General features: G+C 33.3%; 1 protein-coding gene across 2 annotated transcripts in view; it reads right to left on the bottom strand.

The window, feature by feature from the left end:
• Positions 1-26,309, bottom strand: part of LOC145291404 (nucleoporin Nup43-like) — a 56,229-nt gene that overhangs the window by 6,305 nt on the left and 23,615 nt on the right. For both annotated transcript variants that reach the window (XM_080137209.1, XM_080137210.1), the window contains exons 3-7: positions 23,528-23,605; positions 14,147-14,309; positions 8,924-9,062; positions 5,374-5,525; positions 1,032-1,139 (exon numbers count right to left, since the gene is read on the bottom strand). In XM_080137209.1, coding sequence (XP_079993335.1) covers positions 1,032-1,139; positions 5,374-5,525; positions 8,924-9,062; positions 14,147-14,309; positions 23,528-23,605 — 640 coding nt within the window. The remainder of the gene's footprint in view (positions 1-1,031; positions 1,140-5,373; positions 5,526-8,923; positions 9,063-14,146; positions 14,310-23,527; positions 23,606-26,309) is intronic.

Genomic DNA, 26,309 nt, shown 5'->3' with positions numbered 1-26,309 from the left:
TATTACTTCTCATGCTCGCATTTTTCTATGTAATATATGTGTGTGTGTGTGTGTGTACAGTTATACATGTACACGTACATTTCAGAAATAGATCTCAATAGAAAAACCAAACGTCATACTTGGAATCTGGCAAAATCATGTAGATAAAGTACTTCCTCCTCTTATCCATTTTTCTTTTTTTTTATAAAGGAATCAACACTTATCAAGGTTCAGATGTCACTCGAGGACAAGGATTAAAGAGTGTACAGTGGTCAAAAGGGCAATATCATAGTAATAGTTAGAAGTGTAAATTTGGTAAATTGGATTACTTAAGGGGAACGGCTCATCAAGAACTTGTTTACATTGGACTTGAAGACGGCCATATTGTAGTCAGCTGGAAAGCAGGTGAACAGAAGAGTTTCACAGGCATGCAGTTCTAAGAAAGAAACTTTGTTCATGGAATCTATGTTTAGGTACAATAAAGAGTGGCGGAAATTATTGATAGTGTTTTCAGCTAGACAAGCGTTTCTCATGAATGTTTGGCAAGGGGGGAGGGGGCATAGATTGGAGCTCAGACGAGCACTTGCCATGAAAATAATGATAAAATAAAGAGCCTTGCAGGGAAGAGAAAAGGGTATCCCCCACTAACCTATGAAGTCTATTTTGAACTATCAAGGCAGAGTAAAGTCTTCCTAGCAGCTCCTGCCCAGATGTGACAACAATACTCCATCCTTTGACGTACCTCGTTCTTATATAGGTAGAGAATTGCATCAGCAGGTAGATATCTACTGGATCGATAGAAGGATCCCATCATTTTTCCAACCTCCTTTCAGTATTTCATCTTCGTTTACGTTGGCATAAGAAAATAAAAATGAACTTGAAAGAAACAGCAATCAAAAACCTGGCAAGCGACAGGTTTGATAAATTCTTAAAACCATCCAACACATGGCAGCATGTAAAACAGATGTTAAACCCAAAATGATAAATAGTTTCTTCTAAACAAAATTTAGGCAAATGAAATGAACATTTTTATCACTTTTTTTTTTTTTTACCTGGATAATCCAGTGCATTTGTCGATGCATCCCAGTGCCATAATGAACCGTCTTCTGAACAGGTGAAAAGATGATTTGGGTAATTTGGATGGAATTTCACTTCCCACACTAAAAAAATTAAAAAAAATTTTTTAATTTAAATAAAAAAAATGAATATAAATAAAATGGAGAAATGGCACAACATACAAATATTACTAAAACATTTGCTACAAAAATGCCAAAAGATGACTATCTTTTGGTTTCAGAATTTTTTAAATTGGGATTAACAATTTATATTATTTGGACTACTGTTCTCACCTTGGGGGTTATTCTCATAGCACTTCAGCCAATGTAACATTTGCTGAATTTGGGGAATCTATGCAATTATCGATTAAATAGAGTTTGAAAATACGTGCAGATTCTCGAGTTTCACAAGATTAAAAAGGTCAGAGATTATATTAACCGAAACATTCTAGATGAGAACAGTAGTTTGATTAATTGAAATGTTCTTGCAATGTTTCATTTTTTTTTTTTTTTTTTTTTTTTTAAATTTAAAACTTATTTTAGAGTAATCAAAAAGACCTTCAGAAATATCAACTTTTACAAAAAGAAAAAAAAAGACACCCGAAAGATCCTTTATGAATTAAGAGAATAACAATTACAATGCAGAGTTTATTTGCAAACTGTTATCCTTATTCTCATAGTCACTGTCACAAAGTTTCGGCCAATTATTTCTGAAATAACATGGCCAAAACGTAGTGACAACAACTATGGAAGGCAGTAATTACTGAAGATACAGTTAAGAGATTCTGCATTCCTATTCCCGTCACAGTTAACCACCTAAAGAAGGCCAGAGGAATAGTTAGGCGAAACAACAGCAACTAGGAGGAGGAGTATAACAGTCCGCAAATAAATATACAAATTACTCATCTCAAAAGATTCCAATAAAAAATATACAACGGCAGACATAGATAATTTGTGAACATATATATCTACACTAAATAATCAAGTTAATATACTAGTTCTCGTTAAATTACAGAGGTTAAGCAATGGCAAGCCCGGCCAGTACCATATTGGTGACCATATGGAAATACTAGGCGCTGTATATTTTTTTTTGCATGGAAATCGTCGTAGGAGTTTAAAAAAAAAAAAAAAAGTACTTCAAGGATAAAAACTTGCCAACAATAAGTGTTAGATGAATAGATTTTGACACAAAAAACAGCAATTCTTCCCTCTTTGTCAGAAATATCACTTTTGAAATGTAAAGACTAAAAGGAAAAATAAGGGAAGTGAGAGTTATGCGGCTACTGAAAGTAAACCCAAGATCCAGACAGAAATTTCCATTTAGTATCTGGGAGTGCATCTAAAAACTACTAGAGAGATGCACCCTCAATCTTCGTTAAGACGTGCATCTAAAAAAAGGAAATCTTATGTAAAAACCGAAGTCTACTGTTTGCTTTGTTGATGGAAACAGTTTGCACAGACTGAATTTAGCAATGGTTCTAAAAAGTGTGGAGGATTCACCACTATAAACAGATCATCCACATGGATTTTGGACAAGTTAGTTGTGTGAAGTACATACATCAAAATTGATAAAGGTGTGTGTGTATATATATATACATATCACACACACAAGTATAAATTTAAACTCTGCAAATTATGATGTACAAACAGTTTATTATTCTACAAGGAACACACAATGAACATTATTATATATATATAAAATTCAGATCAGCTTGGTTGCTTGGGCGTTTAAACCGTCCACCCAGTTTCTGACTTCCAGTTTCAAAAATTCTTCTGCTTACCTATTTCATGTCTGCCCTGTCTTATGTCCGATATTAAGTCACTGCTGCTATTCAAAGCATACACAAGGTCAACAATATTTTTTAGTTTTAACTTATTTTAATGTGTTTTCCTTATAATAAATGTAATTTAACCCCGTTGAGTTATAAAAAAAAAAAAAAAAAACTGATTCAAATCTAAATATATAACTATAACCATATTTACTGCTTTAATAGCACTTCTGTAGATTCTGACGATTTATTTTTTTCAGGCCTTACTTTAAAAATATTTTCTTTTCAAGGAAGGAGGAGGTAGAAACTTGGTTTTAATAGTGCTTTGAGTAGAGCCTCCTTAATTTTAATTAGTGCTTGCAGTAGTGCTCTGGAGGCTTACTGAGTTTTACTTTTTTTTTTTTTTTCACTCATCACTTAAATGTTTTCTCAAGACAATAGAATTTCAAAATCACTTTATTTTGAACATTTTTCATCTTACCCTTTAAGGGCCAATGGGTAGACTAAAATACACACAAACTATCTAGACTGAGGATCTAATCTACTTTAAAATTACTAATAACGTTTGTATGCTATTTAAAAAATAACAAGTGAAGCATGCATGGTGCCCTATGAGTGCCCATTGAACGAGGCATAAAAAAAAATGACTAAGTTCAGCATTTGCACCCCCTCCCCTATTTAGCCCCAAAAGTCCACAGAGGATGTCAAATGCTGGTGAAAATGAATAAACGGTGCAGTTTTAGGTCTTAACATATGTAAATTTGAGTTCTGCACTATGCAAAAAAAAAAAAAAAAAAAAGAAATAACTAAGTCCATCATTTGCCCCCCCCCCATTTAGCCCCAAGGCCTTAACATATTAAAATTTGAGTTCAGCACCATGCAAAACTGCCAAATAGACATACACATAAAATTTGGACAAATATGGTAAAATAGTTGCAAAAATGGAGTGTTTTTTTTTAAACAAAATTATATAGAAATCAATTAGTTACAACTTTTCAGAAAGTTTCATAAAAATCCAAGGCATCAATTTTTTTTTTTAATAAGCACAAAAGTGTATATTTTAACCATTTTAACTCAAAAAGATAAGGCAACCAGAGTTTTCCCAGAAAATCCATTTTGTTACTGTTTTACTTATATCATGTTTAATGTTTGTGCAAAATTTCAAAAAATTCCAAGGCGTAGAAAAGTGCGGACGGACGAACAGACAAGGGTGAATTTCCAGGTCCACCCTCCTTTTATCAGGGGACTAAAAATTATTCAATGTTTTAGTTTAGTTACATATGTTCAGACACAAAATTTTAAATGGCAATGATATATTATTCCTTCCACCTGGCCAATAGCTAATTTTCCAATATAATTTACACTCAAGAAACATTCTTCTAAGTGTATAAGACTAAGGACAGGTACTTTAATATATTACACCATAAGGAATTGGTTGGGAGTGTAATATAAAAATGAAAATTGTGATTGTTTGGTATAAATTTAATTCTTTAACATGATTTTCTTTTAATAACTTCTTATTTTTCTGGATGTTAGCATATGATTCATGAATAATATTATATTCTAACAATGAAAGACACACATATGCATTGAACATATGCAATAAACAAAGAAAGAAGAAAAGAAAGGAGAAATACTTAACCAATATTAAAAATAATGGTATTCCTAAATATGGAGATTTTTTTATATTTCAAAGAGACAGATTAAAAAAAAAGATTATTCAATTGAATTTTTATGTTAATAAAGAAGAACATTTTTTAAGATGGATGAAGATGAATTCAGAAACAGTAAAAAAAATTTGGTGCCTATACAGATAAAAAACACAAAAATCATTCTGAACAAAGACTGATGTACAGTAGAACCTCGGGATATGGCATTAAAAATTAGCAACAAAATAACTACAATATATAATACACATGTATATAATCAAATAATATAAATAACACCGTAAGACAGAGCCAATATTGTAATCAGGGGTCAGAAAAACATTGTATTCCACATCGTAACCAGAAAAAAAACGTATCCAAGAGCCACTGTATGCCGGGCTTCTACTGTACTTACATATCAGGCAAAAATAATTATCCTCACCAAAAATTAGGAAAAATTATCAAGTAAAAGTTGAATTAAAAGTAAAAATTAGTTTTATCATATTAAGTAATTTTGAAGTTATTTGATAACAGGGGAGATAATTCAATCTATCATTTCGATAACTGTTAAAATTTCTATTAAAATGCATGACTTCCTGCAAAATGCGATAAAGTTTTACTTTTAATTAAACTTCTACTCAATAGGTTTTCTTTATTTTTGGTTAGCCAGATACATAAATATACCAAAGCATTTTATTTGGAATGCAATTTTCATTTGTGTATCGGTATACGTAGCAAAAAAAATTTAGCAAGTTAATAATTGTATTTAATACTGTAAATGCTTGAAAAAGAAACTTGAATGAGTAGATAGTTAAGGGATATGCAGAAAGAGAATATAATTCAAATGTATAAAATGTTTTTCTTTAATAACATCAAATATAAATAAAAGATTAATGCAAAATGATGAAAACAAAATGTACATACTTGGTCCTGAATGGGCTTCTAATAACGTGACGGGTGTTTGCTGTTGACGAAGATCCCAAAGACAAAGGGTTCCTTCGACGGTACCAGTGGCAACAATGTGTTGCTGACTGGGATGTTTGTCTACACACATTAAAGCAATATGTTCACCGCTTCTGAAATGACAAAATCGGAAACATTCTCATTAGAGAGAAAGGTTTATACTAGAGTTAGAATGTAGAGTCAGAGATAATTTTTCATTAAAAGAGACTTTTTTTTGTAGTTAGATTCTTTTTAACAAAATACCCAACTTAGAGCAAATAACATTTTTAATAATAAACTAGAAAATCTAATCCGCTAATGAAGAAGATCCCCTTGCTTACTTTTGCTCCTAACCCCAAATTCTCTTACTAGTTTAATAATGTTTTTTTAATTTTTTGAGTTCTAACTATCAAACAAGTTTATCAAAATTTTATCATATAAATTATACATTATGGATTAATAACCATGTATATACACATATTATAAGATGATATAATACATTGTGTAAATATTTTTTCAGTATTTACTTCAACAGTACTAAATATAAGAGTAGAATTTAGTAATATGAAAATATATCTATAGCAACTCGGCAGTCATATTTCATGTCCTCTTTCCTCCCTCTCTACCTGGCTGGCATAAATGTGTTGATGGACAGCTGAAGACTTGGGCGACAAAAATTAAGAATGACCTGGTGGTACAATCAGGTCTACAAGTAGTTGGCAACTGACGATGGAAGAAGGAGTGGTTAGCCATTTCCTGCAATCTAAATTAGACTGTGGTGGTTCGAAATACAGTTCATGATCAGGAGAAAGATAGCTCAATCCAACTAGGATGATAGCTGCCACAAGTACAAGTATTTTTCATTCCCACAGAAAATCAGGCTATATTCTTGTGTAGCTAACGTATCATAGATATATTATAAAGTTTTATCTCTCTGTTGCAGATATTGACAGTGTGAGACTAAGAATGCAACCTCTGTTATGAATGTGTGTAAGAATCAGAGAGGTGTTGTTGAATTCCTCCATGCAGAAAAATGTTGAACCAATCAACAATCACCGGCACCTGTGGAACATTTACGACGCCGATACAGTTGATGTCAGCACAGTTAGGAGATGAGTTTGTCAATTTCAGAATGGCAACAGATATTCAAGTGACAAATAATGCTTTGGGCTTTTACAACCAAGGCATCAAAAGAAAAATAAATTCTGGAGTACAAAAAGTTGCTCATTTTAAATGGTACCATTTCAGTTTTCGTAGCTCTTCATTATTTTAGTGTTTGAGTTTAAGAGATTAAAAGAGCCCTATTAAGTGAATCGAGAAACAAACACCACATTAGGATATATGCATCATTCCAACCCTCTTGTTTGTTGAATACTCCCATGGCCACCGATTATGACAAGCTCGCTTATACAACTACATATATATCTAAATTTGCTTCCATTTAAAGGTTAATGCCTGGTGGCTGGGTGCAAAGACAGTAGCTCGCAAGGCCAAGGTTGACTTTGTTCGAATCTTTCGACTGGCAGTAATTATCACTCCATCCACTGATAATTGCATGAGCATGAAACACTAGTGTTTGTAGGTCACACACACACACACTTTTTGCTACCTACAAGATGTGCTAAGTGGTGGAGGTGGCTGCAAACCAAGTTCAACCATCAGAGTCAAGTCAACTTTGAGAACATTCAAAATTTCTTTCAATCCTAATATTCAGAGCTATTCCAATTATTACCACGGGTAAGTTCCTTGATAGCTGCATGAGAAGCATGACGTTTTCCATAAACTTAAAACCACCTCCAGCAGTCATCTATATTCTGACAATAACAAAATGAGGTTCACCTTTTCAAGAGTCACAGTTCAATTTCACCTCGGTGCAAGGTTCGCAGTCAAACGGGTGTGCCTGCCCAAGGCATCTACATTTATAATTAGGATTTGATGTGAGCTTTCTAGACAAACCACTACACTTTTTGTGAACTCATGATGCACACACGACTGCATTGGATGGTAAGGGATGTCACTCCTTTTTTGCACACTGTATTTGGATATTTGTTATATATTGGCAACCTATGCAGTAAGTAGAGATTATGTTAACTAGTATGAATTTTGGTAAGGATTACATTAGTACATATCAGAATAACCTGGCGGCAAACGGAAATAGACCCAGACATAGGTGATGTCATTAAATTGGCAGCCAATGGTGTTTTGGATAGTTTGTGCATTTATAGTTGAGGTTTCAAGCTTTTCGAACATGCCCCTACATTTTTGTGGACCGTGATGTACATAGACAGCCTTTGATGGTAAAGGATGCCACTGTACACGGATATTCAGCAATTTCAGAACATTTCATTAAATACAATGAAGCAATGATTTTTACAATGAATTTACAAAACATTTTATGAAATTATCAAATAATCTAAATTTGTTAAACAAAAAATATCAAGATATAAAGTTCAGCTCAATTAGATCATCTTGAATAACAAGAATCCCTATTCCCAAATTCTTTTGAAAATATAGTCCTTGTCCACAATTCTTTCTATATTAAAAACAAACAAAAAGAAAAATTTGCATTATGTACCCATGACGAAATGAAAATATCGCATTCCAAAAGTTACGTAAATTGATCAGTTTTATTTTTATAAAGAAAACTTCAAGTGATTAGTGGGAATTCGTAGGCATTATAACATAAATCTTGCAAGTTTAAATTATCTGGGTTTTTTGTTGTTTTATTGTTTTCAAAATGGCAGACAAAACAGTTAATCTTCTGTTATTTATAAAATTAGATCTTTTTTATTTAAATATAAAACTACCCAATCAATTTACATGATTTTTTAAATATATTTTCATTTTATTATGAGTACATATAGCAAAGATTTTTCATGGTTTTAGGTTTTTTAATGAGGGGATGGCCTGAACAAGAATCGAAAATTGCCTATTTCTATAATTCCATTTTTAACTCAGCCAATTGTTTATGACACGCACACACACCAAACAAATTATTTTGTGTATTATTTTGACTATTCTCATCTTGGTTGTTTTTCCACAACACTTCAGCCAATGTTACCTCTGACCACCTTCAAGTGTATTCACACTGGATGTGATTAGTTAATCGTGAAAAATGTCTATTTTTTTGCTCTCTCAACGAACATAGCCGTTAAAAATTCAAAACAAGAATAGCGCCAAGTTCTTGTTTTTTTGGGGTTTTTTTTATCTGGGTTCATTTCGATTTTATTTTTTTATCTGGGTTCATTTCGATTTTTTTTTTTTTTTTTTTTATCTTTTTTGATATGATGAATGTAAACAACCAAGATGAGAATAATAGTCGAAATAATACCAAAAAATAATCCTCATCTCAAAAATATACATTCATCACACTAAAAAACTAATCAAAATCCAATTTAACCCCCCTCACCCAGTTCCCATATACATACACCCTAACCTGATCTCTAATCTATAGCCATAGTCGAGGTGGCTTTCAAGACTGGCCGCAAAAAGCCAAATATTTTTTTTTTGCCAACATTTCAACTGTACTTACAGTGATAACGTCTGTGGGGTTTCATGGTTAGGGTTGTGGCGAAGGTCAAATAGTTTTAATTGTCCTGTCGAGTTTGTAGTTAAGATTTCATTCTGTCGCAAAAATATCAAACTGTTCACTGTACAACTGTCTGCCTTTTCTGAAAATATAAATTATCAAATATTAGTGCTTTTTGCGAGAAAAAAAAAAAAAAAAGAATATAAAGAAATCAAAATTAAACATTTCATAAAATTTGAATTTCAGCATTTGATAAAAAAAAAAAGAAAATTCCAGAACAAACAGCATCATGAACAAATATGATCAAAGACAATGATAACTGCAATTTATTAATCATATCAACAGGGATGAGGATTTCAAAAAAGGTGACTTTATCTGGAAAGTAGCATCAAAGCATTTGCCAGTGAGAAGCCATTGTCACTGATGGTTACAAGTTCGGCACTTAATGAAATTTCCAAAGATTCCTCAGTTATATTCTCAGGTGACACAAAATAGCAAACAATCTCTCAAGTAGCCCATCTATGCAAGATGTGTGTGTGTATGTAATATATATATATATATATATATATATATACACACACACACACACACACACACACATGGCACTTGTGCAGAATTTGAACCAGACATAACGTCAACCAACAGTTTCTGCCGATTATCAATGCATAGCAACGCTACTCAAGGAAAATACTGAAAACATTAAAATCACCAAAATAAAATATATAATGAAAATAAAATAACAACCTACCGTAACAATTTCTGTTTTATTCTTGTAACAAATTTCTTTTAAGTGAAAAAAAAACAAGTATTTTTTTTCAATAATTTTTTTTTTGCCAAACAAAATTAAGATAACCAAATTCTTTTTATGTTTTCATTTTTTTTTTTAACAAAAGTATTATTAACTTTCTTTTGAATTTTTTTCTTCATTTTTGTAACTAATGTAAGAAACTTTTTCTTTCTTTTTTTTTTTTCATCAATTTTTTTTTCAGTGGGTCTGAGCAATTGTTTTTTTTTTTTTTGGGGGGGGGGGGTAATTAAATTAAGACATCCGGGATATTCCCTTAGGATTTGGTGGACTTTTCTATGGTCATACCAAACGATGTCAAAGTAGAATGAGAAGAGATAGTGAATGTGGAAGAAACTTTGCTAACTGGGTAGCTATCCGAAAGTGGAGATATTCATCTTGTATAAAGTTGTTAGGAATATATTTGTAGGTTATTCCACATATGCTTCTACAGATGTATTTGCAAGGTTATAAGTAGTGTAAAAACATAAAAATTATGTTTTTAATTTGTTATATTGATTATTTCGAGCAGTCCTACACTCTTGATTACAAACTGTAACGAAATGAATCAAAATAAAAACATTGAAAATTTTATCTTTGGGCAGTGCTCATTCTTGACAAGATAGTATAGCTCAAAATCTCCACTAGTAAATATTTAAAGTTGAAACAAATGGCATTATTTCAGTTTCAAGAATTGAAACTAACTGATTTGGTGTGAAATCATTTTTAAGACAAATAGGATTTTTTCCCCCCTATAACAATTCCAATAGTTCTTCTCTTCAGTGTCTCTTACAAAAAATAAATATTTTCTAAAAAAAAAAAAAAAAGAAAGAAACATACATAGACACATATATTCTAATAATAATAAAATTAAATAAGAAAATATAAAATGGATTAGAACCCAAAATTCAATATTAGGGAATAAGTAATATTAATATTAATCCATAAATATCATAGTAATGATGACAATGATATTGTGACTAGAACAACAAGAGAGGAAAAATATTCAGCAGTAGCAGGACCAGTGTACCGGCATTGCCTAGTGGAAGTATGATACAAAGTCAAAACAGATTACTCCAAGGTTCAGGCACTTGCATTATCAAGTAGATAACGTCAGTCCAGGAGAAACATTAATTTTGGACGACCTGATTAGTGATATAGCAACAAGAAAAAGATACTGATCACACTAATTACGGAATAAACATTTTTTTTTTATTTCCTCCTTTTGTCAGTAGCATCGCTTATGGTAAAGGAGGACCAAGTGGCAAAGTAGGAGAAACAAGAGTTACAGAATTACCAAAAGTGCATATACAAGGAGTTTTCTACTCTTCATGCATATATATAGTTTTAATTAGACAAAATATATATTTTATTAAATCCTCAAAACATGAACATTATTCGCTCAAAGTTAAAGGCAGAAAGATAGTCTTCTCATATTGGATTCTGAAGTAGAAATTCTTTTTATCGGTCAAATAAAACTAGTCAGTATTTAGAATATAGAAGAGGTTCTTGTTTTCCGTTACAATCCAACTTCAATGAATTTAAACTCAAAGAACAAAAGGGGCAAAAACACTGATCTACAATGCGAGGCAGTGTTAATAGCAAGGAGAGATAATCACAATTGGTTTACAATATTCAGCCGGCTGAATCAACTCAATTCCATAAAAGGGGGAATAACTCTTAACAAAATGAGGTTAGATCCATCCAAATGAAGGCTTCATAGATTTTACAATTACAGTAGATTGATGAAATGTCAAATATTGAATGTATTAGGAAAAGGGGTATAATCACAGCAGAATTTTAACACATTTTAAAAATTATATGTATATAAAAATAAAATCAAGTGTATATCAATAGTAGTTTAATGCTAAGTAAGTTTAAGTAAGAGGAACATTAGTTTTAATTAGAATTTACAGAATAGAGTTGAGAATATCCTGAAAGTAGGAATAAACTTTTGTAAGCTTATAGAATAAAAAAAATTTGATTATAAACGTATATGAATTTAAGATTAAGAACATAAAGGGAACAAAACATAAAATTAAAAACGGACATTGATAAAATTGAAACTTTAACCTAAACTTAAAATTTACCTTTTAAAAGTAAACCATCTTAAATTAGAAAACATAAAATTAAAAACGTTAACAGGTTGCGTGAAGCATTGTCTAGCACGTATATAAAAAAAAAAATTAATTTATAGAAGGCAATATAATACAGAGGTAGAAAAAATATAAATAAAATATAATGCTAAATACTGGTCTCGGAAATAAAACAATACACAATAGAACTATTTGTTATAGTAAAATTAAAACGATCATCGAATTAAAAAAGACGGGCATGCAGTGAAAAATTTACTTTCACCATGGCTAATGTTTGTGCAAAATTTTGTAAAAATCCAACACATGATTATTGAAAAAAGTGCCACCAAATGGACAAACAGACAGACATACAAACAGAGAGACAAACAAACAGGAGTGACTTACTAGGTCCAATCCCTCCTTTGTTGTTGGGGGGGGGGGCACAAGTTAAAACTTTTTCAAAACAAATACGTAAATTAGTTGCAGTTGATATGGCATATACATAAGCTATAAAAATATGGTGCATTTACTGCATATGGTTGAATTAACTCGTTTTGATGTTGTAAATTAATGCAGGAAATGGGTTCAACGTTTACATTAATTCCTTTAGAAATAATTTAATAAGTTTGATATTGTAAACAAAGCCTTCTCAACCAAAGTATTTACTTGAAAAATAAATGACAATATAAAGAAGTGATTGTAACTTTTGGCAACTTTTGAATAAAAAAATAAATAATAATAATAATGCCCATTCTGTGACATTGTTCATTTTCAAATGAAAAGTGCACGGTGACAAGTGTGATACTATCAATATTCCACTCCAAAAAAAGCGTTGGAAATTTTAAAAATAAATAAAATTTAACTACAAAAATAAAATGAGGGCAAAAATAAGTTTAGCAGCAGAACAAAGGTATAGGAAGTTGTTCAACAAGGAATACAAAAGGCAACTAAAATAGGATTGTTAATCAAGGTGTGCAAGATAAAAGTGCAGACATAATAGATATATTTAGAGTAAATGTATGGACAGTTTGAAGAGTGGCAATGAGTTTACAACAGTTAGGAACAGTTTATGGAGTCTTGATTTTGCGACGGTTGAGGACAGTTTTGAGTTTGACACAATGGAAGCCAAGTCGTGGCTTGGATCAGATAAAAAGAGCTCTAATAAATTGAAATAAGCTGTCATCAACTGAAGAACAAAATATAAATGTAAACGTTAGCGTGTATACGGTTGATGGTGTCACACACACCTAGAGTGCAACAGAATGTAATTGGATTTGTTTGGGGTTTTTTTTTTTTACTAGCAGAGAAACTTGACGTTGCCAGAGATTAATGAATGTTCTACACTTCCAATAGGTTTATTTTCATCGAAATCAATGAAATCAATGCGTGCTCTAGTCAGAACCCACCGCAATGCAGCAGGAGGAAGCTCACATCCCCCTCCCAGTGACTTAGTCCATACACAATATATTGTAGTCCTCATTGCATTGTAATGAACTTACTATTGATTTACGTAATTTTTATATAATGACTTGAATTAAAGTTTAAAAAGCAAAAAAATCAAGTATCATGGTATAAGTGTACTCAGAAACATTCATTTCAAACATCTTATCGAAGAACCTACTGTTGCTTTTATATGCGGAGTCTTTCTGCTTGCGCAATAAAAACTTCTCAAATGCACTTGTGATGTTAGGTTGTATAAAAATGTTAACATTTGGTTAAAATTGAACTGTTCCTTCTTAAAAGGTGATTTTTTTTTTGATTATCAATATTTATAGGAGGCATTTCGATACAAAACCAAAGAACACTTCCCGACACAAAGTACATTTATGTAAAATTTCATAAAAATCTGCCAAGTCCCTAGGGAACACACACACACACACACTGCCTTTTATATATAAGTAGAGACACTCATGAGCCTGTGCATGCTCCCTATGACAACTGCCAATGTGAGAAATGGTGACACTGAGGAGAAGAAATCCACACACACACACACTGTTGGGATCAGCATTTGTCGTGCGAATGCGCGAGCACGTGATCTTATCACACAAACAATATCAGAATTTACTCATATATAATGAATATTAAATCGAAGAATTGTTTTACAAAGCAATTTTGTTTAAGATTAAAAAAAACAAACTAATAAATAAAATGTTCCGTCACTGTCTCCTCATTAAAAAAAAAAAAAATTTTAAATAAATAAAAATGAAATAAAAAAAATATTTTTTTTTTTTAAATTGCCACCATTATGTAAGTTTCAATCTCACCACCATCACAAAATGTTGCCTTCAGAAATATTAACAGAAGCTTAAGGAAGTGAAAAAAATAATCACAATCCATGAATAGAAAATGCAGAAAAACATAACTTACCAATTAATTTTCTTATCTGTTTATTTTCAATATTAAGTACACATATCCGCCCATCTTCACCACCAGTAACCAATAAATCTTCTCGGCTGGTAATACACGTACAAGGACAAGGGCCGGCATCATAAGAATGGACCTTGTCCCATTCTCGAAGACACTCAATTGTCTGAAGTGGGAAAAAATAGTTTTGAAATCCACAATTTATGTAAGTCTTTTGCTATTGGAAATTCTAATCAAAAACTTGCTAAGTTTGGTTTGACTGGTTTGTCAAATGTCGAATTTTGCTGCATGATGTACGTACCCAAAAGCAATTAACCGGAATTCATAGGCATTACAACATAAATCTAGTAAGTATGGATTATTGTTGAATTATATTGCTTTTACATTTTTTTTTTTTTTTTTTTTCAAAAATGGCAGATGAGACAGTTACTCATAAAATTTGATTTTCTTGTTTAAAAATAAAACTGCTTGATCAATTTATGTGATTTTTGGAATATGATATTTTTGTTCAGTCACAGGTATGTACATTAGTTTTTTTTTTTAATATAGAGGGAATTCTGGACAAGAATTATTGAACCAGACATCTAAATACATCCAAAGAAAATCAAAGGATATAAAACAAAAACATTACATCATATAGCCGATCCTCGTACACAATTTGGTGAAGAGATGAACAGTCTTATTAATCAGACATGGTTTTCAGATTTCACTTGTACACCGGAAACTACAAAAATGTTTATTTTAAAATCAAAATCATTTGGTATAGTATTATTATCAAACGTCATATAAGAAAGAAAGAAAGAATAAAGTATTTTAATAAAGTTCAATTCTAATGACTTTTTTTTTTTATTAATATAAAAAAAAAATATTGAACAAAAATATGATATAAACATTTAATGACAATTTATTTTTATTAGAAAAATAAATTGCCAAAATCTATTTGTTTACATTTCAGCAATGCATATTATTAACTAAAAGAAAATATTATAAATCAATTTTAATTTGGGAGTCACTTAAGTTTGTCTTTTCAATGAAATGTGCACACAATTACATTTTAGATGCTTAAAAAGACTTTATTATGAAAATAAAAACAAGCTGCACGTGCATGCCCCCCCCCTCGGTGGTGCATGTGAGATGACACCACAAAAAATAGTGAAGAAATGATAAATGTGAGAAGTGTGAAGGGCCAACGGTGCCTTCACATTTTCGCCAAGTTTCAGAAAAATCTAATAGATGGGGCAAAAGTTATGGGGAAAAACGTGTCATTTTTGGCCATTTTGAAGCATTTGTGAACTCTTGAGCCCCTGGGGACGCAACAGGAATTTTTGTAAAAAAAAAAAAATTTTTTAACTGTGCACATCTATTTAATGAAAAACAATTTGTGGCAAAATTTCAGGAAAAACTAATGGACGGTTATTAGGCAATAGTCCAGACTAAAGGATGCCACTTAAAATATGGGTCCCTCTTTGATAACTCGGGGGACCAAAAACTACTTGTATGTGAAAAAGGATCAGTTTGAGGGATTTATGGTATAACACAAGACAGTTGTGAAACTGCATACTTCTGCCTGAAAACGTAAGCATGAACTGAAGTCTTACGCGACCCTTTCTAATCCCTATTGTTTGGAAATATTCCAAAATTATGCCCTAGAAACGCTAACTCAGAAACTATCTGATTAGGCTGAAATGTTGCATAGTGATTAATGTTACCAAAAAACATCCGACCCAAACATCTGGAACGGAAAAATTCAAAATTGAAATTCCATCTAAATAACCAAACTTTTCATGGCCAAATAGCAAGATTCTTATAAGATGCAGAATTTCATTGGCTATAATATAAGCCAAGTAGCAAGTCCCTGATGAACAGAACTGAAGTTCTCACCAAAAGTGTGATTTTCATCTTTTCTTGACCTTAGAGCTAGCTATCCCAAAATTAAATCAGTTCTAAATTAGACCATGACTAATTGTTACTTGTGTCAGCTATCACCAAGAAAGCATAAACTATTTTTTTTTTTTTTTTACTTGATCAGTACCTCCGAGTGGTGCACAGTTTTTGACATTTAACTTGTGGTTCTTAAATAAAAAAAAGTAAGAAAACCGTTACAGAATTTCTTTTTGAGCGCATTACATAAACCACGAATGAACACATTTTTTAAAACTTTTGAAAACAGTGATGCTATAATAATCAATAAAATAATGATTTAAAACAATGTTAATAAGTTAAGGATACTAAGATGTAAACACTAATGTACAATATACCAACAGACGAGAATAGGGTCATGGGTCATCTAGTTTTATTTAAAGATTGGCATTGCCCGTACTAAAAAAAAAAAAAAAAAAAAATAGCATGTGTAAAATTTTATATTAAAACTTACATCTCTTTCATTTTTACTTTTTTCATCCTCTTCCCTCCTTTTTCTCCACTGCCTAGCCCATTCCTCTCGTTTTAATACATTGAATTTCTAGTCCCTCCCCATTCATCAAAAATATGAAGATAAATTATGTTGATAAAAACAATAGTCTAAAGAAATCTGATACGTACCAAGTAGCGAAAGTAAAACTAATCTTGCACATAGATGGCACTGATACTAAAAAATTCACATGATTTTTATAAAGTAGTAACCTTAAAAATGGCACATGTCTGTAAGACAAATTGGTTATTAGTTTACAAATTAGTTATTAAATTGTTATTTTAAATTATTTAAATGCTGGTGGCAGTTTTCAAAAGTATGAAAAATCTAAATTTTGTGTATTCAATGAAGCATTGCTTTCTCATGCCGATGATTCAAAGTGCTGCAACATGGAATTAAGGTTAGTGGTATCCTTAATGTAGTGTTTTGTTTTGTTTTGCAAAAAAGCTTTAAAACAGTTTTTGAAGAGATAATCAGATGGAAAAGGAGGAATGTTACATTGAATTTATATGCAAAACTGATCCCCCACTCTATAAATCTATATATCTGACGAAAGCCAGAGGAATAGTTGGCCGAAACGTTGTGAAACAACTAAGAAAGACGAGGATAATAGTCCGCAATAAATAAATTAATAAATAACTAGCTGGACCCGTGAAAATTTCACGTTTTCTTTTTTTTTCACATACACATTATCCCATCACATATCCGTACCTTGAAACATTTACATTAACCCTTTACTACCCTGGCCGACGAATTCACCCTGTGTACTATTTTTTTTTAAATAGTAAATGAAGAGTACGGTAGGTAAAATGTATGTAAATATGTATATACCAAAATCACGATATTAGTGCTCCAAATATTCTCAATAAATACATCTTCATTTATGTTTTATAAATATGTTTATTTAAAAATATTTTCAAAAGTTTTATTTAATTTTTAGCTTATTTATTTTTCTTTGCATTTAGCTTATTTATTTTTCTTTACATTTGTTTGAGAGAGAGAGAGAGGGAGCGATAGATAGATAGATACATAGATAGATAGATAGATAGATAGACACACAGAGTGTGAGAGAGAGAGAGAGAGAGAGATAGAGAGAGAGAGGGAAACGCAGTTTTCGTTAATTAAAAATTAAAAATGATGTGCGTCTTCAACCAGCCCGTGAATGCTCTGCATTTATGGAATGAGAATAAGCATTTTATGATCGAAGATCTGCTGCTTAGATATGATAACATAACTGCTGAAAATTTACTATTTAAAAAAAAATAGTACACAGGGTGAATTTCCACGGGGCAGGGACAAAAATTGAACATTTATTTGTTTTTTTTTTCATTGTTTATTTTTCTTTACATTTGTTTGAGAGAGAGAGAGAGGGAGCGATAGATAGATAGATAGATAGATAGATAGATAGATAGACACACAGTGTGAGAGAGAGAGATAGAGAGAGGGAGAGAGAGAGAGAGAGAGAGAAAAACGCAGTTTTCGTTAATTAAAAATATTCTCGCAACTACGACTGATTGCTGTTAGATATAAACAAATAAAAATATTAAAAAAAAATATATTTTAAAATCTTTTTTTTTCAAGTTCGGCCCTTTTCTGTACGCACGCTCAAGGCAGAGAGAGAGAGAGAGAGAGAGATAGATAGATAGATACATAGATAGATAGATAGATAGATAGATAGATAGACACACAGTGTGAGAGAGAGAGATAGAGAGAGGGAAACGCAGTTTTCGTTAATTAAAAATTAAAAATGATGTGCGTCTTCAACCAGCCCGTGAATGCTCTGCATTTATGGAATGAGAATAAGCATGTTATGATCGAAGATCTGCTGCTTAGATATGATAACATAACTGCTGAAAATGTTGCTCTCCACTTTCTGAATACCTTATTCATGGAAAATGGCATGAATTGCAACATGTTTGGTCTGCCTGAACCAGTTGGAGATCATCCTGGACATGAAGGAGATGTTGAACTAACATGGAACCCTCAAGGCAGAGAGAGAAAAAACAGATTTTAAAATATTTTATTTTTTTTAATATTTGATCTCTGCCTTGAGCGTTCGTTTAATGTGTAATCCGCTATTCCAGAATAGAATCTTCTCAACCAATCAAATTTGCCGGAAAGTGTGGCACACATAGATAGATAGATAGTTACAAGCGTATTAATATATAGATACTCATTTCAATAATGAATTCCAATTAAATAATACATATACCATATGGTACGGACCCAACCATGGAAGATCAGATAATGAATAAACGTGGATTTATAAGATCAAAAAATCCAACTTTGATCACCCTTCAGGGCCTGTGGCGTAGTGGATAGAGATATTGAATCTCTACAGTTCCAGGTGAGAATTGTCTGAAGATAGCGATTTCAATCCTATCCAAGGCCGGTCAGAGGCTTACTTGGCCAAAAAAAATGTGGCGAGACGACAACAACTATCGATGGCCTAATTGCTGAGAATGCAGGTAGGAGATTCAGAGTTCCTATCCCATCACGGAATAGTTGGCCGAAACGTTATGAAACAACTAAGAAAGATGAGGATAACAGTCTACAATAAATAATTTTTTTTTTTTTTTTTTTTTTTTTTTTACACAGTGATCACCACTTATCAAGGCCCAGAAGCCACTCAGGGATAAGGGTTATTGCAAGTACATTACGTTAGTGAGGAGATTTGCTGAAATGTTTACTTAAGGGGGCGGTTCATTAGGAATTTGTTAACATTGGACTTGAAGACATCCAAGTTGTAGTCTGGAGGGAAGCAGGCAGACGGAACAGAGTTCCACAGGCGTGCAGTTCTAAGAAAGAAGCTTTGTTCATGGAATCCGCGTTTTGATTTAGGCACAGATATAGAGTGGGGGAAATTTTTCACAGTGGATTCAGCTAGACGGGTGTTTTTCGTGAAAGATTGGCAAGGGGGTACCAGAGATTGGAGTTCAGACGAGCATCTGCCATGGAAATAACGATAAAACAAGGACAGGCTCGCAACGTCTCTTCTGTGGGAGAGAGGTTGCAGAGCAGGGAAAAGGGCATCCCCCACCAAGTCCACTTTGTACTCCGTCAAGGCAGGACAGGCTGCCCCTAGCAGCTCCCGCCCAGACATGGCAACAGCACTCCATCCCCGGACGCACCTGGCCCCCATATAGATAGAGAATTGCATCAGTAGTGAGATATCTTCTGGAGCGGTAGAAGGATCCCACCATCTTTCCAGCGACCTTGGCAACAGACTTGATGTACGTGTTCCATTTCAGATCAGGAGTAATGGTCAAACCCAGAAGCTTGTCAAAACACGGGGCCTCACCCAGACGAGAGCCATCCATTTCAATTGATGCCAGATAGGGATCAGAGCGTTGATGATGTAAGGATAGGAGTTTGGTTTTGGATGCATTAAAGGTAACCAGCCACATCTTCCCCCACTGAACCACGCGCTTGAGATCAGAGGAGAGAGAATCAGAGAGAACTTTGTCATTTACAGCCTTTGATGTGTTGCCGTAGATGGTCGTGTCATCAGCATAGATGTCAACGAATGATTTAAGTATGTGTTTAGGGAGGTCATTGATGTAGATCAGGAAGAGAGTTGGGCCCAGGATGGACCCCTGAGGGACTCCAGCATTTATATTGCAGGCCTCCGATTTTTGTCCATCTACCACTACTCTTATGAGCCTATCGGAGAGAAATGATTTAATGATTGAGAAAACATTTCCAGTTATACCGTAGTTGGAAATCTTGTGAAGTAGACCCTTATGCCATACCTTGTCGAAGGCCTTTGATATGTCAAGAGCAATTGCCCTAGAAAGGAAGCCTTTGTCAAGAGATTCACTAATCCTGTGGGATATAACCGTCAGAACATCTGCGGTAGATCTTGCAGAGCGGAAACCATATTGTGTGTCACTAAGAAGGTTATTCCTGCTGAGGTGGTTGACTATTTCTCTATTTAATATGGATTCCAGCAACTTACTCATAACACACAGGAGACTTATAGGTCTGTGTTGAGAGGGAGATGACTTATCACCTGAATTCTTAAATACAGGGCAAACTGATGAGGTCTTCCAGGGAGTCGGAAAGCACTTCTCCTTAAGGCAGTGCTTAAATAGTTTTGTAAGTATGGGAGCAAGTTCTGGTTGAAGCTTTCTTAACACTATAATTGGGATGCCATCAGGGCCAGTTGCTTTACTGGAATCTAGGTTCTTGATTAGCTTGGCGACCTCATGCACAGATATTTGTATGTTACCTAGCTTGTTCTGTGTTATAGGAGGAAATATGGGGAGTTGATGGCCTTCATCGCATAGGGTAGAATTAGCTGCAAAGTTAGAAAGCTATTCTTAATATAGGGAGGGCTTTTTTAATTATTCTGTGCTTTCACCTCACAATTTAATAAAGTTATTCTTGCTGCCTTACCAATAGAATCCCTTTTAGCCTCAAAACCTACAAATCCAATCAATTCCTGCTGCTTATGCAGAAGAGGGAAAATTTGCCCCTTAAAAAAGGGTTGCACAACCAGATTCATAGTGTATGAAGCCAAAGTCATATTCAGTGTAACTCCAAGAGGAAGAAATTTACATCAGAATAACCCAAAGACATTATAAAAAGATACCGACTTTATATGCACAGTAACACTTTCAAATACCCAGTAAAAAAAAAATAAACACCTGCCTAGCAACGATGATACAGGTGATTAAGGAGTCCAATAGCTCCTATAAATAAAAATTTCCAAGAATTGTCCCCTATGCACCACTAAAAGGTTCAGCAGCTCACCGGCAATAAATAAGCCTTTCATAATCTGGATGAACATCAAAACTGAGGTTTTCAAAGAATGCCCTCATAGAAGAAAATTAACTAACAACAAAAAACACATCACTAATAATAATACATGTAAACAAACCTAAAGAGCTCTACATCATGCGAAAAAAATACAAGGTCTATCCCCCTGCATCAAGACCTTTCCCATTAATATCAAATTAATTTGGTATATACAATACAACAATCCCTCCCTAAGATATATACATATCACATCCACATCTTCCCTACCAACCCAAACAAGTTGCGCTCACACCCCCATAAACCAAATTTATAAGTTATTCCTTATCATTTCATCATATTCAATTAAACCTTTTTAAAAAATTTCCAACATATTAGATATGTTAAAACTTACTAGTTAAATACTTGGGAATATATTTATCAAATTCCCTTTAAATAAAAACGAGAAAGTATATATGATAGAGATCTAAATCTAAGTGATTCACACTGATCCTTCGATAAACTCAAACGTTACGAGACAGAAGTTAACAGAATTAAATACCAAACCCTCCACACAAACCCATAAAGGCATCACAACATAATAATGATAATGAGACCATATTCATGCATCTACTTAATTTGATACTCCTTAAGAAACTACACAAGGAACAGCACAATCATGTTGACACCAGTTCCTGCCAGATAACCGAAGTTAAGCAATGATGAGCCTGGTCAATACCAGATAAGTGACCATTTGGGAAGGCTAGGTGCTGTATGTACAAAAAATTTCCAGGTCGGTATCTGGAGGTGCATTAATTCACTGGGAGAGGTGCACTCCTATGAGAATCAATCATTATCGTTGTTATGTTGTGATGATGTCGGCAACAGGACGTTGAGTGGCCATGGAGGAGGATGAATCTCAAGCAGATTAGCAGTTCTATCATATTAAGAGTTACGTTATTCGACTGCAGCTATGCGGATGATCTAAGGACAACGGATAGGTGCAAACAGGCGAATCAGATGCCACTGTGCTGGAGAAAGTAATGACAACCCACCCCATGTATTCTGCCAAGTTTAAAATCATGTGATGTCTTCAGAGGAATTGGACCAACAATGGACCAGCACCTATGGAGAGGACAAACCATGATTTCATCTACAACATGAACATGCCAAGATACAAGAAGAGAAGAAACTTTGTTACTGATAAGGATATCCCATCCATTAACACCAAGCCCCAGTAAATACAGTAACTACAATTATAAGTTTTAGACTCAAATATAAACACACTCACTCAAAATATGAAAATGAATACAAATTAAATGCTTTAACAGGAAATACACCCCACTCACCAAACAATAAATTGAATCACAAACCATCATCCTTAAATATAAATACATCTTTGAAACAGGAAATCATACAACAATTAAAGTATTCTAAACAATACTTAGTTATGATTAGGACCCATAGAAACATACAGTCCACCATCTATTAAATCGGTATTTTCTCTGAAAGAAACATTTGAGCGAATTCACTAGAAGATTTTATCAGGTGTTCTTTGAACTCCAGTCTTCAATTCGTTTTCATTTCACAAACCACTGATGATTTGAATGGACTAACAGCTTTTCAAATGGTAAAAGGTCAATCCATGTCAAAACCATGATACATCTCTGAAATATGTGGTTCATCATATTCGTCTGTGTGCATGTATATATATATATATATATATATATATATATATATATATATATACATACACACAAGAGACTCTCCTATTGATTTTGACATAAGCTTCCACCACAAGTAAGTTGGTTGGAAATCCACACAGAGGACGTGTTTATAGTGATGAAGGCTTTGTGTATTACTGCTAACCTTTGTTGGTTCAGACAACTGCCACGGGACAGAGTACACAGTAAACTGCAGGTTTTTTTACAGAGTTTCCTTCTAGATACATGTCTTAATGAAGATACCAACCTGGAAATTTCTACAATTCTGTGCAGTACATATAGCGCCTAGATTGCCAAAATGGTCACCCATCTGATACTGGCCAGGCTCAACTTCAGAGCGAGAACCGGTGTCAATGTGATTGTGCTGTGTGTATATATATATATATATATACACACACACACACACACACACGAGGAGGTGGTAAATAGTGTGAGGTTTGCTGTCAAGACAGCAAACATTTAAAGCCCATAAGAAGGTCAAAGTTCCTTCTGAAAATGAATGCAAATTCTTACCTGTGTGTTTTGATTGTGTCTGAAGAGTTTTACAGAACCCGTAGATGAGGAAGAAACGATTAATTCTTGATTGAAGTACTGAAAAAAATTAAAAAAATAAAGACAATATAGCCAAATCATTTGCTACACAAATATTCAGCAAAAAAAAAAATAAATAAATAAATAAAGATAAAAGAGACTAAAAACTCTTGTTTTTTTCATATCAACTTTTCTATGGATTTATCTTGCTCAATTCTGAAGATAAAAAAAAAAAAATAAAAAAAATAAAATAAAATAAAAAAAATAAATACAAGACATCTGATGGATGTCCAAACTTTGAACTTGCATAATCATCAAGCTATAAGAGATATCAGCAATATCTTTTACAATTTGAAGAGAATAAATGTTAAATACTTTTTTTTTTTTTCAAATATAGATACCAACTAGCTTAAGAAATTTACAAAATAATGTATTCATACTTTTAATGTTATCATATACACATTTATATAAATACTAGTGAGGGGTACCCGGCGTTGCCCGGGTGTTTGTAGGCGTGTGTGAAAAAAACCTGAAATGTGAAAAAAAACAGGTGCCCGTGAAAAAAACGAAGCCTTGACGACGCGCAGTTGGAAAATAGTAAAGTGTGAAAAAAAAAAAAAAAAAGCTATTCAGCAGTTAGTATTTTGTGCGGGACAGTTTTTAATGAGGTCAATAAATCGGTTTGTTTGTTTTTAAAAACCCCCTCCCTGTTTATTAGGGGGAGCGTCTCGTCTCGAAATGAAAGCTACCGTCTGATATGACGAAGTCGACATTGACCAAACGTTACTTAGCTCTCTAGAGACCACTGGCTTTCGGCCAGTGATTAGAGTCGTGTTTCGCTTTTTTATACCGAAAACCGAGTGTAACGCGTGCCAATGCGAGAAATGTCAAATAATTAACGTTTGAAAGTCAATAAAATTAAATAGACAGGTGAGCTCCATGGTTAACTGTGAGATATTACAATTTATAGATGATATAAAAAGTCTTAAAAAGTTGTGAACCGAGCGAGCGTTTCTCTGAAAGAAGCCTTTTGTGGACATCGAGGAAAAGCGTACATACATACATACATATTCGCTTTTATATATATATATATATATATATATAGATGATTTGAAATAGTGATTTCATTTAAAGCATTTCTTTTTAAGTCATATGTACATTCAAAAGTTGTAATTCTTTCTCGCATTGGAAATGCATGATAATATTCCGATAAAACCTATGAAACAATTCCAATTATAGTGCTAACCACTAAAAACACATTTTATGGATTTTTCCCCCCTTATAATCCATCATCTAGTATGTATTAAACATCTTTCCAATCAACAGTATGGACTTGAGGAAGATTGTTCTACTGCGGATATCATAACAGTCATCTCTGAATGTATACACCAATCACTGAAAAGGCAAGTGAAACTAGGCCATAGTATTTGATATATGCAAAGCCTTTGACACTGTCTGGTATGAAGGTTTTCTCATGGAAATTAATTTGTATGGTATTACTGGACATAGATCCTACTTAGTTGAGAGATCCACTTTGTTCTTAAGGGTCGTACATCTAAGCATCATCACATAAATGTTGATGTGCCTCAGAGATCAATTCTTGGACTTTTTTATTTTTACAAAGGAGTTACCACTTTTCAAGGCCCAGATGCCACTCAAGGGTAAGGGTTAATGAGTGTAAAGTGGTCAGAGGGAACCGATTTTCATGAAGGACCTCCTAATGCGATTCGATCAATGATGGGTATTATCTGCTGATGACACTAAGCTCTCTTCTCGATATGTGGATGTTTGTTTTGCCTTAAAAACAAAAAAAACCTCCAGTATCTAGTGGAATGCACCTACAAATGAATGGTAAAATTTAATTCTGCTAAGACAAACTATTCCTTTAACAATTATAAGATACCTATTAATTACAGATAGTCACAGCACCCTTTGCAAGAGTCAAACATTCAAACTTGTCAATTCCACATTCACGGATAACATAAATTGAAACAAGTTCAAAGATACTGCCAAGTTTGCTGCAAAGAAGGTGGATTTCTTCTACTAAGCCTGAAAACTTATCACACCTACCCGTATCCTACATACCTACAAAGTTACTATTCGTTGATGCATAAAGTATCGTCATCACATCTTTGGCTGGTACACCAACCGCTTGCCTCTCCCTCTTAGACAGGGTGCAAAAGAGGTTGTAACCTAACAGGTTCCACAATGTCTACCAAGCTCCAGCCCCACCGCCACAATGTTTCGTTCCTGTGCGTGTTTTACATGCACTATAATGGAATGTGCTCCAACAAACTTTCTGTACTTGAGTCAATATAAACAACCTCGATTAAGCCATCTAAAATAATCTCGACCTTTATATAGATTCCAGTAAGCTTTCTAATCTAATAGCTTCTTTCCTCAAATTTATTGCCTTTTAATTCCTTCCCTTCCTTAAAATTCTTTCGTTTCCTACTGTTTTTAAATTCGATCGGTGCTCAGCATATTCCGGCAATTTACATCAGCTGCCAGTTGAGACCAATCCGACATCACGGAAATCTAAAAGTTAAAAGAAACCAGACAAATCCTTTATAAAGTCATAAAAGGGTGACATCATCCAGTAAAACAGGCTAAAAATATCTGAAAGAGATCCTGTATGATGTCATAATAAAAGAAGGATTCCATCCATTAAAGGAGAACCTCTATTGTATACCAGTGGAATTCACCCTAGGCGGTGAAAACTGTCTTCCTCTAAAAGGTGTCAGGGGAGTTATTCAATTCACAA

This window comes from Euprymna scolopes, chromosome 12, assembly GCF_053919585.1.
Source record: "Euprymna scolopes isolate OS-2025 chromosome 12, ASM5391958v1, whole genome shotgun sequence".
NCBI lineage: Eukaryota > Metazoa > Mollusca > Cephalopoda > Sepiida > Sepiolidae > Euprymna > Euprymna scolopes.
The sequence above is the reverse complement of the archived record's forward strand: the minus strand, read 5'-3'. Positions and strand labels throughout refer to the sequence as shown.